Raw genomic sequence first — 19,910 nt, 5'->3', positions numbered from 1 at the left:
AGTTTTCAGTGAATGGGTCATAGGAATAATTTTAGGGTGTGTTTGGATACCGCTTATTTTGCTAAAAATTGAAAATTGAAAATACTGTAATAAAATAATTTTTAAATAAGTGAATAGTGTTGTGAGACCTATTTTTAATGAATGTTTTGTTGAAAAAAGATGTTTGTAGGTCCTGTAAACAGTACATGAGAGCCATTAAAATCTCTCAAAAGTTGCTAAAACGTGCTTCTTAAAAAAAAAAACGCTGGATTATTAGTGGTGGGCCTACATAATGTGGTGAGTCTGTGAGTAGTCATAGTCCTCTAATAGCGGTATTGAAAACAAAAAGTAGAGAAAGAAAGAGAGGGAAAATGAAGGAAACCAGGGAGAAATAAGATATCAGAGAGATTTGAGAGCGATTTTTGAGAGAAATTAACTAAGTTGGATTAATGAGTAATTACACAATTACAGTGTATATCCACATGAATTAAGTCTTAAACTCGGCCAAAATTGGCAAATGCCCCTTTCACAAAAACTTTCTAGAATTTTGCCCATTTTCCCAAACTAATTAGGGAAATGCTCCTGTTTTGAAACTCGAATTTTCTAAAAATCGAGTTCCAAATGTAAAACTCGATTTTTAGAAAATTCGAGCTATATTAAACGTGGGCTTAGAGAAATAAAAAAGAAAAAAAAAAAAAAACTCGAGTTCCATGAACTCGAGTAGTCTTAGAATTTTTTTTTTTTTTTTTTTTTTTTTTTTTTTTTTTTTTTTTTTTTATAAATTTTTCGGTTCGCTATAACTCAATTGTCCAAAAATCAAGTTTTATATTGAAACTCGATTTTTAGAAAATCGAGTTTCAAAACAGGAACATTCTCCTAATTAATTTGAAAAATGAAGTAAAATTCTAGAAAGTTTGTGTGAAAGGGACATTTGCCAATTTTCTTCACCTAAACTCAATGTAGTTATTATTTGAACATGTTGGAGGATCTGTCACAAAACTCTAACCAAACCCGCCAATCACTTTAATCAGTAACTGGTGAACTCATGGTTCACTAATTCTAAATATCTTCACTCAACTAAACGACACTGTGTGAGGGGATAGGATCCGCTCCAGTTCAAATTTCTCCTGTTTCCTCCAGTTTTTATCCGGATGCAAGACAAGTGTCAAAAAAAAAATCCAAAGGCACAAAACAAAGCACCTAAGGGTCAAAACATAACAACTTTAAATACAATTTTCATAGCATTATTTTTCCTTCTTTCTCTCTCTTCTTTTCCCCCTGTCTCTTTCACCTGAGTTTACCAAGCAACTGTAAAAACAAAGAAGAAGCCACAGCCGTCACACCATCAGTTCGAGCCTCCCTTTAGATCTACTAGTTTTTCTCCATCCTTTCGCGAAATCGACGTTGCAAATCTCTTCTTTGGCCTCCGATTTGCAAAACCCAAGAGTTTGATCTCCATTTTCTGAGACACGCACGGTGGCCGTCGACCCACGCGCCGTCACAAATTTCCCGTCACAGTTTGATCATTATTTTTACACATGTCACTCATCTATTTTAAAATGGGAAGAAACTGGAGGTTTTGAAACTGGAGGTGATTCTTACCCCTCAGACTCAGCCTCATCACATTTTCACATTATTTCTGATATGGCACCGTTTGATTTACCACTTAATAGAGCGACATCGTTTTGTATTCCTTGCTGTTGCTTTGTTTTAATAGAAACGATGCCCTTTGGTTGCTGTTGTTTTGTTTCGACAGAAATGCTGCCGTTTGGGATTGTACCGTTAATAATAGACTCAACCCTCTTTATTAAAATTTTTTGAAAATATTATCATTACAAACATCTTTTTTTTTTTTTTTTTTTGGGAGAATCATCATTATAAACATTTACGTGTTGGTACCAAGGTGTTGGTCCATTCAAAAGAAACCTCGGGTTCTTAGAAGAAAATATTATATATAAATTAATTCAAGAGAATTCTAAGTTCTACAAGTACAGATTTTGTCCAATTCTTCACTTTCTATATTATAATCTTCACTTCCCCAATCAAACAATGAGAATCACAAGTGGGATAATAGTCACCAACCAGAATCACCGATGGGGTTGGTATAGTAGCTTCCAAGTCTCATATAATCTATGAGGTATTCAAGGACCTCAACTCAAATTTCTTAGCCTATACCTTAAAGTAACTTTATGGAATTCCCTTTTTTAGTTACTTATGTTCTATTTGGAATGGAGGAAGGGGAAGGTCCATCCAAACATTGGGTTAGTGTTTTTAAGAATAGGGGCTATAAACTTGCATTAGGGATTCATTAGGTAAAATTGTTTGTGCATTTAGAAAAAAGGCAAAGTGGGTATCAATAATACCTTACAATAGTTCACACGGCCAAAACAGGGATTACAAACAAGTTAAATTATAGTAATAAAGAACATATATATCTCGATGTTTTCCTCCAAAAAAAAAAAAAAAAAAAAAAAATCAATGTTAAAGTTTTAATAGAAAAATAGAAATATTATGTGAAAGAGTCGATTGTGCAACATTTAAATGCGCTATATGTACATAAATAAAATATAAATCATTTACTACAAAACAAGAATTATTTATTTTTCTCATCAAAAATATATATATATATATATTTATTTTTATCATAAATGACAAAAAAAGAGTCATTATTTATATTAGAAAAAAGTTTGGCTTAGAATAGGTTTAGAACCTTGAGTTCCAACTACTAATAAGAAGATAACATTAGTCTTGTTATATGCAATGCACATGTAGTTGGTTGGGTTAAGTAAGTCACATGCATTGTACATGACAAGAACTAATGTAATTTTTTTATTGATGGTTGGAGTCTAATGGTCTGTTTGAATAAGAGGTGGCTCTACATAGAGTTCAAGGTGATCATACTATCATAGGACCACCCTGACCTGGAAAACAAAAAAAATACAATTATTATGTATAAATTTTAAAAATTTGTGATTTTTTTATCTTTAAAAAAACTTTGTGACCACCCTAAATTTTTTTTAGGCCCAACATAATTAAATTTTGGACAAAATTTGGCAACAAGCATGGTTGTAGATTAAGGCTACAACTCTATTCAATATTTTTTTTCTATTGAATGTGAATTTTAACAAATCCACCATTTAATTACATTTTCTTATTAAATCCTTCATACTTGCAACATTTAGAGAAGATAAAAAATCAATAGTTATGTCGTCATCAAATATTTAAATTTTGAGTTTTTGTAGTCTAAAATTATACAACAAAAAAAAAAAATTATGGATTGAATAGAAAACAACATCTGATTGGCATGAAATTTTAACATGTTTTAAGAATATAGAGAACATGCAATTCATTGATTAGATTTTCAGAATATGTAACAATGTTAATTCATTTAGTGAGAGTGACCATAACAAAGTTTGTAGTCACATTTTGTTCTTAAATTTTGGTCCACTTAACAATATATTAGGTCCTTACAAATAAAAAAAAAAAGCCCAAGAAAATTTTTATTTAACTAAACTTTTGAAGAGATGTAGCTTGCAACATTGATAATATGACTATCATGTAATGATTTCAAAATTAAAAAATAAAAAATTGTAGAAGGAAATTGTAAGATTTTATGTATTTGCATGTGTGTGTGTTATTATTATTATTTTATTTTATTTTTGGTTAATGTATGAAATTATTCTCTTTTTATTAGATTTTGTATAACTTAGTTTTTTAATAACCACCCTCAAAAAAATTTCTGGAGCCGCCATTAGTTTGGATTGAGAGGGAGGGAGAAAGAGTAGAGTAGAGTAAATTTGTTTCAAAATTAGCCTATTTTCAGCCAATCCCCCTCAACTCCCCCTCTTTCCCCCCTCCATTCAAACTGGCCCTAAGGCCCTAAATATGTTTTTTTTTTTTGAGGGGCCTCTAAATATGTTTGAAATCAAATTTTGTACTTATATATTTTATATTTTATAGAGAGAGAGAGAGAGAGAGAGCGAGTTAGTGAGTAGTAACCAATTAGATCTTCTAAAGCCATCTTTACAGTATAGCCATATATACAACTGCATTCACACGGAGCCTAAATCTGTAAGCATCACAAAGTTGACCATTTTTTATATGCAAAAATTTCCAAATGAAGGAGTCTTTGATTGACTCTTTGTTGCTATGCTTTCCGCCTTTCCCATTGTTTCTTAACCTCTTAAGTCCAGCCGAGCTCAGTACCAAAAGTTTAGTCTCCAGGTGAACCAATATATTGGTTGAATTTTTGAAGGATGAACAATTTTTTTTAATATTTTAATTATCAAATATGGAAAAAGATATTACTTATACTAGGTAATTTGGAGAACACCCAACCAATCAATGCATGGGTTCCGCAGCAGAGTTGTGTGAGTGTGACAAGATATAAAATTATAAAAAGAAATAGAAGAAAGGACATATCTGTAAGCATCACAAAATTGACCATTTGTTTATATGCAAAAATTTTCCAAATGAAGGCGTCTTTGTTGTTGCTATGCTTGCCGCCTTTGCCATTGTTTCTTATTAGAGACGTCTAAATCCAGCCGAGCTTATAAGGACTACCAAAATTTTATCTCCAAGTGGGGCTATGAATTGGTTGAATAGTATACGTGAGAAATGTTCTTCATAAAGAATTGGACAAAGAGTTGAGCTTGATGGTTTAGGACTCATACATATTTAAAATCATTTAAAATCCAAATGATATGAAAGAGTCCTCCAACTTGCATAACGTAATAGAGAAAATTGGTCTTATAGTAATTACAAAATTATGACTATTTTTTATTTGCAAAAGAAAAGATAAAAGAGGGATTAAACAAAATATCCCAAACTATGACTCTCCATTTGAAATCCCAAATTAGAATGGCTCCTAAGTCCTAACCATATATGATGGGGCTACTGCGTTGTCACCATTGTGACCAAGATCAAAATACAAAATGATAATTCTGAATTTGTGATTATTCGAATAATAATAAATTTATTTTAATACTTTTATTCTTTTAGGAGATTATAAATTTATGATTCAAAGACTTTGAACCTCTAAAGTCTTGAAAAGATAGTTTTGGAGATTTCGTTTTTATTGTCCAGAGTCTTTGGATTTGGAGTAATCCATACGCTGGGCAGAACCTTTTAATTTATAAAATTGTTTCTTTAGTACCTAATTTTCCACACTAACAATGAATACACTTAATAGCATTTTTGTCTGTCTAGATTTTTCAAGAAAGTGTCTTTCAAGAAAATTAAAACTCGATTGTGAGGCTTTAGAATCTTGACATAATTTTTCACACTAACAATGAATACACTTAATAGCAATTTTGTCTGTCTAGATTTTTCAAGAAAGTGTCCTTCAAGAAAATTAAAGCACGATTGCGAGGCTTTAGAATCTTGACAAGTAGACATCGAAATCAAATACCGTTTAAACTGGGTTTCCTTGTTGACAGCATAAAATTTTGGTAAGGTATTGAAAGTCTAGATATGCGAGTCCCTAAGTAAAATAAAAATAAAAATAAAAAAGTTTGGTTAAAATGGTTCAATGTTAAATTGTCAATTAGTTTATGCATGCTATATCTTTGACTTTTTTACATAAGTTGTTTCGGTTTAAATCGATTTATATACCATTAATTAAATTTAATGATTTTGATTGTAAATCTCCTAATTCTTTATTAAATTGCAAATGGATTTGGTCCGAAGTGGAGCACTTCTTGTTTTAATGATGTAAGACAGAATCTACAATTTAGTTTTTGTAATTATTTAATTTTGGTATTTTTATGTAACAAACGCTATTTTAGGTTTAGGGTTATTATTTCCTTGTTTTTAGGTATTTTTAATGCTTTTTAGGTTAAATTTAGTTTCTGTTATGGTTAGGTATTAATTAGGATTTATTTTAGAATATATTTTTTTGTCTATTAAGTTTTACAGAATCCTTAAATAGACCCTTAAGTCTGTAAACTTTTTTTTAGTATTATTGATATTAATAAAAATTCAGATTTTTGTCAATTATTTCTCTGGCGGATTCTAGAACCCTATTTCCGTGTGGATTCAAAGAACGCTCGTGGATTCGAGGTTATTTTCAAAAGTAAACGTGTTTTTTTTTTTTTAGAAGTAGACGTGTTCTGCTTCTTGACATTTCCACATCCGACATCATTTAAGAAATCTTGCGTATGATTTGAACTTTTCTTGTTTTTGAGACACTTATATAGAAATAGCCATTTGTTTTGAAAAAGAGTGTTCTTTCTCTAATTTACTTGGATGAAATGCTTATGAATTATGAGGATTAAGTTTGCATGGGCAAAGAGTTTTAGGGCCTATTTTTGAGGTCTTAAAGCATATAAGCCTGTAAGGTATTTGTTGAAAATAATTTGCTCCACCAAAAAATTAAGAAAAATGTTATGTCGACAATAATTTCACAACACTTTCACAACAAATCATACGTAGCAAGTTATTACTGGTTTTTATTAGTTGACAAAAAAATAATTTTAGTGATAGGTTTAAATTAAGACTAATAACAACTTACCAACTATGACTTGTTGTGAAAGCGTTGTAGACGTAACACTTCTAAAAAATTAAATACTTTCTAAAATTATTTTCCATCTCAATATCTCTAAAAATACAAAAATATCATTCTATTATTTTGGGTGTATTTGATTGATATTTATCCATTTTTTAGGTGGTTTATATTCCTCAAAACTATGTTATAGTGCATTATGTTTTCCTAATTTGGGTTTATTGCTTTAGATTTTGGATTTTGCTATTTTTTTCAACAACTTGATTTTCCTTTTAGAATTTTCTCCTCTTGAATATCTAGAATACAACTAAACTTTTTAACTAAGTATTAGCTCAAACAAAAATTAAATCAAAACAATAAGATTGAAGGAGAGAGAGGACTTGTGATAGAAAACTCAATTCAATTCAATTGGTCTTCTTCATATAGCCAAGCATACATCTTCGTGGAATTTCTCACATCCAATTGGTCTTTGTGAATTTTGAGGCTTTGTCCAAACTTGGATAATCTTTCACCCTAGTCTTTTTTTTGGTTGTCTATTGCTACCTTATATAGTTTTATACATGTCCTTTGATTTAATTTTCTTTCCATTGACATCAAATTCTACAATTTTGGCAAAAGTCTTACAGTAAAGGCATCTCATAATAATATCTAAATTTGTTACAATACAAAACAAAAAAAAAGTAATATATCTTGTTCTAAGTTATGCATCTACATTCATGTCACAATTAATATGTACATACAATAGAACTGATTTATGCTATGCATATACAAAGAGAATTGTTTATCCATAATGGTTCATGCATCACACAAATGCACGTAAGAGGTATCCCATCAGTAGAAAAAAACTCATCCATGATTAACGACAACATAAATTATAGTAGTAAGACCCCATTGCGATTCTTTTAATGTATTCTTCACCATGGCTTTGAGATTTTTTTGGTTGGTTTGTGGGAACCAGTGTTGTTGGCACCTGAGATCTTTGATGGAACATCTAAGGAAGATGATTTCGTACCATACCGGCTGGTACCATTGGCATTTTCCATTCCGGTAGGTTAGTCAGTATAGAAATGTAGTGATTTCGTTTTGGTTTAAATACTGGTCATACCGGGATCCTTTCAGGTGTACCAAAGTAAATATTGGATTTTAGCTGGTTAATGGATACTTGCTGGTATTGAACTTGACCCAAAAACGCCATCTAATCTACTGGTTTTCTCTTCCTTCGTCGGATGGGCTCTCTCCGGCACTTTGCCCTTTACACCATTGATTTTTTCGGCCTAACATTGGGACGATATTGTTGACTGGAGGTGAATGGTGGCACCATCGATTCGTTGACGTTGTGAAATGGGGCTTAAAGCTTAGAGTAATATATAGAGAAAGAGGGGCTGAAACTAAAAGCTTAAACTTGAACACAAAGAAAGAGAGTGTGTGTTTTGAGATCTGAAAATGTGAATTGCATGAGAAGCATACAAGCAATAACATGTGAACATAGAAAAACTTGATAAACTTTGGAAGACTGTGAACAGGTTGGGTTTTGGTTGGTTTTTCTTTCTTTTTTGATGGATAAACTAAAGCCTATTGGGCTTTGGTTTAGAACAAGACTTAGGGTCCGTTTGGATACCGTTTATTTTGCTAAAAACTGAAAATTAAAAATATTGTAGCAAAATAATTTTTAAATGTGTGAATAGTGCTGTAAAACCCATTTTTAATGAGAGTTTGTGTGAAAAAAGAAGCTTGTGAGTCCTGTGAACAGTACATGAGACCCACTGGAAAGCTAAAACGCACTTCTCTCCAAAAAAGAAAAAAGAAAAAAAAGAAGCCAAAAGGCAGATGCTGAGGAAATAAACCGTATCCAAATGTATACTTAGGTACAGTACTTATGTGCTGTTTCTTATATTCCATTTTTAAGATTATGCCATGTGAAAATATGTATCGATACAAACGTCTACATTTTGGTATCAAACTGAAGTGTTGGTCCACTCAAAAGAAACCTCTTTGTTCTTAGTGGAAACATTCAACGTAGAACAGAAAAATTCTTTCAGGAAAAAAGGATGTGCTGCATCGATCTGCTGTAAGCAACATATACCTTCCAGGAAGGAAAAAGAGAAATCCAGGTCCTGCAAGTACAGATTTTGTCTGATCCTACTTTCTATATTATAATCTTCACCTCTCCGATCATAGCATGAGAATCACGAGCAGGACAAATGTCAAATTATGCTTTTAACCTTTCTGTTGTCTTTTATATCAAATAAAATTAAACTATAGAATATGTTATTTTAAAATTTGTACGAGAATATTTTAATATGCTAAAAATTGAAGACGAAATAGAGGAATCTTTTTAATAGTAATATAAATATGTAGGGTAAAAAAATGATGTAACATTCTTTTATTGGATAAATTAAATACGCATGACAAGTTTATGTGGCACTTAATGAAAAATATAGACAGAAATGTTACTAATCCAAACAAAATATAACTTCAGAGAATAAGATCTAAATTCTAAAACTTTAGGGTATAAATTTCAAATCCTCTTAAACTTTAGAGTGTAGTTTGAAATTTACCATAAATTTTTTATGCCAAAAACGCGTTTGCAACATTGGGTATTATCCGTTTCGATATAGTTTATTTTGCTGAAAACACTGTAATAAAATAATTTTTAAATATGTGAATAGTACCATGAAACCCATTTTTAATAAAATTTTTATTAAAAAAAAGGTTTGCAAGTCCTGTAAACAGTGCACGTGGTCCACTGAAAAACCACCACAGCCACATTAATGCCATCTTAAAAAAAAACAAAAACGCTAGATGCTGATAAGTTGAATCCAAACAGGTATTAAACGGAGAGTGACTTTCATCGTTATCCCATCTTTCACTGTAAAATTAATCACTATTCTCATTTGCCATGACAATGATCAAGTTCCCAGGTGGAGGGTTCCTGAAACTTCTTCATGCATTTTTAATGCTTTTAGTGCACTTGAGTCTAGCCCTTGGATTCATTTCAGGGGCTAGAGTTCACTACAACAAAAAATATCTATTACATCAAGTGTTAATACAACAATGTATGTATATAGTAGTTTTAGACAAAATATCGCATCTACAAGTTAAAATGGTTGCAATAGTAACTTAAAAGTGTTAAATTATTGCATCAACAATAATAAGTTGTAATAACTTATAATTTTCAGCCGCAATAGAAACTTTAATATTTTAGGAAAAATTGTTGCAATAACTTAAAATGAAAGAATGATTGCAATAAATTGATACCAATTGTTTTTGCAATCTATTGCAATGAAAATTTCGAATTAATAGCTTATTGCATTGAAGTTACCATTGCAATAATTTGATATTAATTCTTTTACAATCTATTGCAATGACAAACATGTAACTGCAATGAATATATCGTTCCAATAACTTGATATCAATTATTTCATGGTCAATCGCAGTGACAAAATGAATTAATTATCTATTACAATGAAGATATCATTACAGTAATTTAATCCGATCTATTTTGTTTAATTATTTGCAATCTATTGCAACAAGTTTCGTGAAGTAATAATCTATACTTACAAGATATTTGAAATAGTAAATTGCATATTGCAACAATATATATATATATATATATATATATCATTGCATCAAAGTTATTATTAAAATATTTAGAGTTTATTGCAACAAAAATTTTTGTTGCATAAACCTATTACCTCAAATTTTATTACAACATCTTGTATCAACTATTGCAATGACTCTAATGTTATTGCAATGGTTTTTTTCGTTGCAATAAACATTTTTTCTTGTAGTAGTTGGAGATGCTAACAACATCAGGTGCCTAGAGGGGGAGAGACAAGCGCTCCTTGAGTTCAAAAAAGGCCTCGTTGACGATTATGGCAAGCTATCTTCATGGCGGAGTGAAGATGAACATAAGAATTGTTGCAACTGGGAAGGAGTTCACTGCGACAATCAAACAGGCCATGTACTTGAGCTTGAGGTTCATGATTTGCGAGGTATGATTAGTCCTTCAATACTTGAGTTGCCTTATTTGACTTCTCTTGATCTCAGTGGTAATGATTTTAATCAAAGCCATATCCCAAAGTTCATTTGTTCTCTTAGTAACTTAACATACCTCGATCTCTCTTTGGCCAATCTCAATGGTTCATTTCCAGATCAACTTGGAAACCTTTCGCATTTGCAACAACTCTATCTTAATAGAAATGATTTGAAAATTAATGAAAATCTCGAATGGCTCTCTCATCTATCTTCATTAGAATACCTTGACCTTAGCCACACAAATCTCAGAGCTGCCAATGATTGGCTGGAAGTTGAGTCATCTCCCAAATTTAAAAAGCTTGGTCTTGTCGACATGTGATCTTCCTCCTATGAGTTTTTCATCTCTTCCCAGTTTCAATTATTCAAAATCTTTTACTTCTCTTGAAAGTCTGTCTTTGGGTTTTAATCAACTAAATGGCAGCATTCCAAAATTCTTGGGGGATATATGTTCTTTACGTGAATTGTATTTGTCGAACATCACTCTCAAAGGACAACTGGTTGACCTTCTCAATAATTTGCCTGGATGTGCAAAGGACTCATTAGAGATTTTGAGTTTACCATCTAATCAAATTTCAGGGTTGTGGCCCAATAATTTTGGAATATTATTTCCGTTGTTAAAAGAAATTAATCTTCGACATAACAATATAAGTGGGACTGTCCCCAAAACCATTGGAAACCTATATAACCTCAACTATTTGGCTGTCACTTCAAATTGTTTGCGGGGCGTGATCTCTGAAGCCTTTTTCTCAAATCTTTCCAAATTAAAGTATTTAGACTTATCCAAGAATTCCCTCACTTTGGAATTCAGCTCCCAGTGGGTTCCCACTTTCCAATTGAATTTCATAATCTTATGCTCTTTCAAGTTAGGGCCTAGATTTCCAAATTGGATCCAAACTCAAACGAAAATCATCATGCTTGATATCTCCGATGCTCAAATTTCAGATACCATTCCGGCAGAGTGGTTCACAGACCTGCCTCCTACATTAGCATATTTAAATCTTTCTTGCAACCAAATATATGGACGGTTACCAAATATGTTAACAAAGTTTGTGAATGATGGTCTTGCAATTGATTTGAGTGCAAACCAGATAAGGGGTCAATTACCACTTTTTCCCACTAAAGTCATGATGTTGAATCTCTCTAAAAATCGGTTTTCAGGGACAATTTCGTCTCTTTGTAAAATCAGCAGTGGGTTCTTGAGTTACCTAGACTTATCTGAGAACCGTTTATCTGGACAACTTCCTAATTGTTTTATGCATTGGCGTAAGCTGGTCATTTTGAATTTGGCTAGCAACAATTTTTCTGGGGAAGTTCCAAGCTCTTTCGGCTGTTGACCCAGCTTGAAACATTGAGTCTGAGTAACAATAGTTTCTATGGAGATTTACCCTTGCCCATGAAAAATTGTAGTTCGTTGAGTTTTGTAGACTTGGGAAACAATAGATTCTTTGGACAAGTACCAGCTTGGATTGGGGAGAGCCTGCCACTGTTAAATATTCTTATCCTACATTCCAATAATCTCAATGGAAGTATACCATTGCATATGTGTTGGTTGAAAGATTTACATATCTTGGATCTCTCCCTAAATGATATATCTGGAACTATTCCACAATGCCTCAACAATTTCACTGCCATGACTCAGATTGGGAACTCTTCCAGTGATATCTTTCATAGATATTACTTTAAATTTGTTGATAATATGTATACTAATATAACTTTTTATTATGAAAGAGAATTTGTTGATAATGCGAGGCTTATGTTGAAAAGAAGGGAGTATAAGTATGATAAAATTCTTGGATTATTAAAGATCATTGACCTTTCAAGCAACAAATTGATTGGAAAACTTCCAGATGAAATCTCAAGTCTTTTGCAATTGGTTGGACTAAATGTTTCGAGAAACAAATTAGTTGGAGAAATCCCTCAAACAATCGGTCAAATGAAGCAGTTACAATCACTTGATTTATCAAGGAATCAGTTCTCAAGCAAAATCCCATCTAGCATGTCAGAGTTAAACTTTCTGAGCGACATCGACCTATCATACAACAACTTATCTGGGAAAATTCCTACAAGCACTCAACTCCAAAGCTTTAAAGCATCTGATTTTATTGGAAACCCGACACTTTGTGGGCCTCCGCTTATACAGAAATGTCCAGGTGAAGAAGTACCAAACCAAAGTCACCAAGCTCATTATGGCAATAAAGATGATGAAGATGAATTTGGAAAATGGTTTTATGTCGGAACAGGATTTGGATTTGCTATAAGTTTTTGGGGTGTTTGTGGTTCTCTGTTGTTGAACCGTTCGTGGAGACATGCCTATTTCTTATTATTGGACAACATGAAGAATTGGCTCTACGTAACAACGGCAGTGAACATAGCAAGGTTGCGGAGGAATTTTCAGAGGCAATGATGACCCCTTTGTGGTGGTTAGCAAGGTAAGACGTCTATTACTCCTTCAGAATACATATAGTCTATAGTTGTATCATGATTAATTCAATAAGACAATAAATTTTGAGTCATAAGAAGAAAAACTAAGGCGTTTTTAATATTAAAATGTCAATGAATTAATATTCATATAACTTTCTATTTTATAATTTTTTTATTTAAAAATCATTGATATTACGTTTTGACATGCAAACTACTAATTAAGTTTTTGTAGTTAGGTTTTGTAAAGATCTTTAAAAAAAAAAAAATTATAATGTCTAATAAACTTAATCTTTTTGTGACATAATGGATCTTATGTATGGTTTTATCTTTCTTCACTTCGAAAAAATACTTTTAACATATGTACTTGCATTTGGGGAAAAAATTGAAAGTTATTATTTTTAGGGGTAATTACTCTCCCCTCTTTTGAGGTTTGGGAGAATGACACTCCACCCCAAACTTGAAGGGAAAAACCTTTCCTCCATTGACGTTCAAAGAAAATAACACTCCCCCATTATATTTATATTAGTAACAGAATATTCTAAATTTCTATAAGATTCTGTTTACCAAAGTTTAACTATGATTAGTAAAAATATAACCATTATATTTATAATTAAAATGCAAAATTTATCAAGCATCAAAAGACTTGCAACGACAAATCTCTTCAGTCTCCACAGCTTGTTGAAAAAAGAAAAAAGATACAAAAGTCATATGAAAATATTTTAAATTAGTCTTTAATTAAAAATTTAAAATTATGGATTTTAATTATGAAAGAGAGGATAATTTTGGACATCTACCTTAAGCAAATGACAAATTAGTGCACATAATTTTTAACATTAATTTAACAGAGTTTGGTCAATGGGTGTCAAAGTGAGAAGTGTTTTTTCCCATGAGGTTTGAATGGACTGTAATTATTTCAAATCTCAAGGGAGGGAAGTGTAATTATCTATTATTTTTATATAATTTTCATTGTTATGATAATTTTAATTGTTAGAATTATCTTCAAATAATTTTTGATGAATTTCTTGTTCTTTTCTGAGATTTTTATTTAAATTTGTTTGTTATATTTTCTATATTGATACTAAACTTAAACTGTGACGAGAATAAAAAATAATATTTGTTAAAGGTACTTATTAATGTAACTTCACTTAATAATAGAATCACCCAATAGCCTCAACTTGCCCATGAAAATATAGATTAAACACATAAATTGATGTGTTAATACTATCCAAACCAAAATTAATTCCATATGGAGAATTAAATATCATAGTTTATGCACTAAAATTAACCCAAAAAAAAAAAAATATATATATATATATATATATATTAATTTTTTAACAAATGAAGTTTATTTTAGTTTAAGTTAGGTGATGCATAATTTGAGAGAGAGAGAGAGAGAGAGAGAGAGAGAGATTGTTTGGTTTATAGTTGTGTCAGTGTGAAACAATGTAAAGTTCCAATGGAGTTAGGTTTCTATTGACTCAATACTTTGGAGGTTTTTAGAGGTGGGGATAAGATTACTCACCCTTTTTTTTTTTTTTTCCTGGTTGAGAAACTAGTTAATATATAAATTATATTATCAATTTGGGGACTTTTTTTTTATGGGGGCTTAAACTTAGGCCTAGAGTGGACTATAAATGAACCGAGGTATTTATGAATAGCTTCAGTTTGACTAAAGAAAATGCTTATTTACGTTCACTTATTTAGCTAATAAGTTAAGTTTAAGCCAAAATTTAGGCTTGACTATTAAAGGAACCAAGATCAAACATGAGAGTGTATTCGTGAATAAGCTTGTGAGCATGAAACTCAATTCAAGTTGTATAATATTATATATTTATTTATATAAATGTATATAAAAATATACTTATATAGACTGAGATTTGATTGTGTAAGTTTGTAAAAAAATTCTTAAGCTATCAAATTATTACTTTTAATTTATTTATAATATAAATAGTTCATTTGTTAGTAAAATTGATATATAAATTTACAACATAAAAATGGTGAATCTAATTTTTATAAATTCATAAATGAAAATCGTTTTATTTAATTAACTAAAATAATATAATTTCAACTACAACTTTATTTTTTTTTTACAATAGACGGTAAAGGATTAAAATTTTAATCATGATATTTACTATATATGGAAAATGAAAAGTAAATTTAGACCCCCCCCCCTTTTTTTTTTTTTTTTTATGCACACTTTATCAACTTAACAAATTAGCCAATAGAAAACTTACTAGCATGACCCCATAATTAGCTCTAAGTAATTCGGAGTCTTCTATCTTGAAATCCTTTCATGAATCACATTTGCAACTTCAATGACCACCCTGAAAATTTTGATCTCCATGGCTAAAGTACATGGATGGCCTTGTGGCTTTATGCTATGTTTGGATGTTGGGAGAAGGAGGGGGAGTAGAGTAGAGGGAGGGAGAGTAACTAAATTACCTTGTTTGGATGTTTTTTTAAGGAATGAGGGAGAGGGATTTGGAAGGCTTTGGAGGGGTTTGAACTATTTCTAATCCCTCATTTTTAATTCCCCCAAATTGGAGAGATTTGGAGGGAGAGTAGAGTATAAAAATACTTGACCAAATGAATTACTAAATTTGCCCTTACTATATTAACAAAATTACAAATGAAAAGATTAATTATTCCCTTCTCCCTTACTTAATTTTAAAAACATCTAAATAAGGTGGAAGACAACCATTCCCCTCTACTCTCTTCTCCACTACTCTCCTTCCCTCTACTCTCCTCTCCTTCAAAACTTCCAAACATAGCATTAGTCTTGATCTCACCAAAGGCAACACCAAGATTTACTTTCAATACTCGCAGGTTATGGTGAAATAAAGGTTTAGTGATTCCTCAACTTGGCGCATGACAATCCTCCCAAAAACGTCTCTCTATGAGTCGATTATAATGTACCCTTACATAATTAAGTATTTAGAGCATGAGTTCCAAGTCATTATCCAATTTAACGAAACAAATTAGAAAATAGGATCCGTGTATCCTAATCAAGCGAGCCAATGTTAAGAGTGATGTTGTGAGGCATGCAATGATCTTAAGATATGATCGAAGGGCAATCAAAATTATACAATTTTCCTTCTTCTAAGTCATAATAGAACAATACAACCCAAACAAGATTACAAGTTATGAAATTTGCCAACTTCTAAAACCTAACAGAAAAAGAATAAGTTGATCTAGAAACTCATTAACAAACTCAAACTTATTCAACAAAAAAAATGAATAATGCTTAAACATGTAATCTTGTTCAGTGATGAACTCGAAATCAACTCATATTTGGCAACTTGTCTCGTCTCGGCTCATTTATAACTCTAGACCTAGAGCTGGCTGCTGGCCTTGAGACATATGTTGTTGTTGCTACTCCTTTGCACAATAATTTGTTTTTGTCATATTCATATACCTTGAACCAACACAACACTTTACGTGATTAGTAAGATTATTGTTTCGATCATATGGGCAAAGGCCTGTTCTTTCTTTCAATAACATGTTACTTATTAAAAAAAAATCAATAATATTTTTTTTAATTTTATTTTATTATTCAATAAATAACATGTTACTTATTAAAAAAATCATTAATATGTTTTTTTAATTATTTTTATAACTCAATAGTTTGGGGAGAGAATTTAAACTCTTGAATGTTTAAATTAAAGAGAACATGAGATGTCAATTGAGTTGTAAGACTCTTGGAATGATATATTTTTAGTTTAGTTTTACCTTTTTGTTTACCAGTTCCCGATTTTGCCGCACATGCTAAGAAGCATATTGCTAATGCTTTTCATATTTCAAATTGCATTACCAGGTTGCATATATAGCTGTGCTGAAGACGATACGCTTAACCCGTAAGGTAAATCTCACTTTGCATGAAATAGTTGTACTTCTATCTAGTGCATGCATCAAGACTGATGGTTTTCTTTTATATCTTGGTGCTAAAATCAGAAGTTGCTGCTACTGGTGATCACGTCAAAATAAGTGTCAGAATCTCCGTTTGTAACATTTGTGTGGTTGTGGGTCTATAATATGCTGTGTTCTATCGCCCCTCTCAGCACCGTCATTATCAGCTACGTCTTCAATAGACCAAATTAAATAATTACAAAGATATCGTGTGTAATTTGAATTTAGTTAATGTTTGAGTGTTCCCATCCTGAACTATTTGTACTCTTACCTTTGTTTGTAACTTTGGTGGTTTTAAGCTGTGTGGCCACTCTCTTTGAGGCATTTTAACATTATTGAATGGGCATTTGACTTAGTTTCAAACATCATTTATAGTCTGCACTCTGCAGAAGATGTCTATTATAATGATTATTGTGCTCAGCTCAGTTACACTATAGCTTCCTCCCAATGTCAGTAAATAAGTCATGAGTATTAAAAATTCAGGATATTTTTTTTTAGGATAAAAATTCAGGATTAATTTATTTAATTTTAATTTGTACACAAGTTAAGTAGTTCAAACTTAATTATATAGTAAACACCACGAGTAAGTTTTTCCCCCTTTAAAAATATATCCTAATAACCAATAACTGAATGATAGTTACAATTATAATATTTGAGTTAATTAGATAGAAATATTTTATTTTATAAACTAATAAAAAATAGATCCATTAATTTATATTGTTAAAAATTATATATGATTTTTACTATGAAATAAATTATTTATATTGTCAACAAATTATATAATTTTTTTTTTTATTGAAACGATAGCATATATAAGAACTTGATATTCCGTAAACTTATTTAAAAACTCACACAATCCAATTAAAGTTTATATAACTAGTTTCTCAAAAAAAAAAAAAAAAAAGAGTTTATATAACTTTATTTTTATAATGTAAACATATAAAATTATATAGGCTAAATTATAAAGTATACTCCCTAATTTTAAATTATTTTCATTTTTCATCTTATAGTTTAATTTTTTTTTTTTTTTTTCATTTCAATCCTTTAACATGTTTTCAATGTCCTTTTGTCAGCAGTTTGCCTTTCATGCCTTGATTAAAAATCAAAATTAAATCTCTGTTAAGCTTCCACTAATCATTTATTACAAAACAAGAATTACTTATTATTAGCAGATACTACCAGGAAAAAAAAAAAAAAAAAAAAAAAAAAAAAAAAAAAAAGAAAGAGATTTTATGGAAGAAGAGAAAGACAGCTCTAACTTAAGTTTCTAAGCAATCTTTGCAGTATGGCCATATAAATATTTATTACATATCTAATGGGTATCTTTTAAATACAAAGTTATCAACATTTATTTATTTATTTTAAACCTCCAAATAGGGTCGATATATATATATATATATATATATATTTATACACTTCATATTATTTAAAAATTTTAGCTAAAAAAGTAATACTTAGTTTTATTTATTTTTTATTCTATTAACTTAAATATATTTTCAATGTAATTCTTTCATCCATATCACACTTTTAAGTGTCATAAGTCGATCTATTTTTTGTTCTGATTTAAAAGTTAAATTGAATCTCTGTTGAACTTTCAGATTAATCATTTTCTATAAATCAAGAATTATTTATTTTTATTAAAAATTACTGGAGAAAAAGCTAAAAGTTTAAAATACACCCTATAAATTTGGTGAAATATCATTTTAGTTTTGTTCATTGCGGTTAAAAAATCTTCGTTCATTTTAATTTTTTTAGCATTAAAAAATTATTTAAATAGTATTTTATTTTTTTAATAGATCATCAGACTATCACTCTATTTTTCTTATGTGAACGTCGTCGTTTCGGTGTTGGCTCCGACCATCAGTTTATTTATAGCGTTTTCTCTAGCAAAATAAAAATGCCACAAAAAATAAGCGATTTTGTAACATTTGTTACAATTGCTACCATTTCAGCCCATTGCAGTGATCTGGGCATAGATTGTGTAGGTCTCAATGATAAGAAAAAACTTTGTGCAAGATCGTGTGTGTGTGACGTGCCTATGATTTTACATGCTTATCTTATGCTTATGGATTCACATCCATGCTATGGTGAAAGCTTAGGGGCTGTTTGGTTTTTTTTTTTTTTCATAACTCCTTACTCCTTAATTTTCGTCACTCATCACTCATTACTCATTACTCATCACTTAAAATACCCCAATTTTCTAAACCCCACCCGTTTGGCACATATTTTCAGTTTTTCATCACTCAAATTTTTCTACTATTTGTGAGACCCACTGCCTGAGCACATATCAGTGAGTAGCCTACCCACCTCCCTCAACTCTTTTCATTTCATTTTCTTCTCCTTCAGTCACCATTGCCCTGTTACTCTCCCAACACAAACCCGAAGCCAGCTAAGATAGAAGACGATCAGTGTTGATCGGTGTAGTGGCGGTGCTGATTGATGTTGATCCTTCGACGTGTAGTGGCATTGATCGGCGCCGATCTCCCAGCGTCGATCTCCATGTTTTATCGGTGTTGATTTTTGAAAACCCCAAGGCTTGATTTTTCATAGATCCCTTAAGTTTTATCGGTGAAATTTGTAAAGATTTTTTGTGGGTATTGTTCTATTTGAAAAGTTTGTTTCTTGATTATTTTTTTTATGGGTCTGAGATTGAGATGATGGTGCCGACGGTGGAAATGGAGAAGAAAAACAACAATACCCACACACAAACATCCTACCCAGTTTGTTTTTTGTGCAGATGGGGTTGTGTTTGTTTTGGGATGAGGTTTGTTTCGGAGATTGTTTGAATTGAAAAATTTGATGGGTATTGTTTGTGGGTATTGTTCGAATTGAAAAGTTTGTTTCTTGATTTTGGAAGGATGGAGAAGATGGTGGGTCTGAGCTCTGATCGGTGGTGGTATGAAGAGGCTGTGGATGGGGAGGGTTGAGATTCTTTTGTCTTTCGGTGTGGGAGAGATTTTGCTCTGAAGAAGAAGAACAGAGAAAGAAAGAAAAGTGGAGATGAGAGTGTGGTCTACTTTAGTGAAGAGTCGTTGAAGAAGGCCCATCAAAAGCAGTGCCTGAG

At 31.1% G+C, this 19,910-nt stretch overlaps 1 protein-coding gene across 1 annotated transcript; it reads left to right on the top strand.

The window, feature by feature from the left end:
* The first annotated feature begins 7,291 nt into the window (after positions 1 to 7,291).
* LOC115961772 (receptor-like protein EIX2) lies at positions 7,292 to 12,944 on the top strand. Its single transcript, XM_031080695.1, has 5 exons — positions 7,292 to 7,304; positions 7,440 to 7,532; positions 10,273 to 10,834; positions 10,941 to 11,790; positions 11,859 to 12,944. The coding sequence occupies exons 1-5, from the start codon at positions 7,292 to 7,294 to the stop codon at positions 12,921 to 12,923; spliced, it is 2,583 nt and encodes an 860-aa protein (XP_030936555.1). The 3' UTR covers positions 12,924 to 12,944.
* Positions 12,945 to 19,910: the final 6,966 nt, after the last annotated feature.

Source organism: Quercus lobata, chromosome 9, assembly GCF_001633185.2.
Source record: "Quercus lobata isolate SW786 chromosome 9, ValleyOak3.0 Primary Assembly, whole genome shotgun sequence".
NCBI lineage: Eukaryota > Viridiplantae > Streptophyta > Magnoliopsida > Fagales > Fagaceae > Quercus > Quercus lobata.
This window is presented reverse-complemented; position numbering and strand designations above follow the sequence as displayed.

What these genes read in the sequence shown, in the direction of transcription:
- LOC115961772 (XM_031080695.1), top strand. An exon ending in AAGCTTGGTCTTGTCGACAT is followed by an intron (nt 10,835 to 10,940) that starts GTGATCTTCCTC and finishes ACTAAATGGCAG; the next exon opens with CATTCCAAAATTCTTGGGGG. An exon ending in TTATGCATTGGCGTAAGCTG is followed by an intron (nt 11,791 to 11,858) that starts GTCATTTTGAAT and finishes CTGTTGACCCAG; the next exon opens with CTTGAAACATTGAGTCTGAG.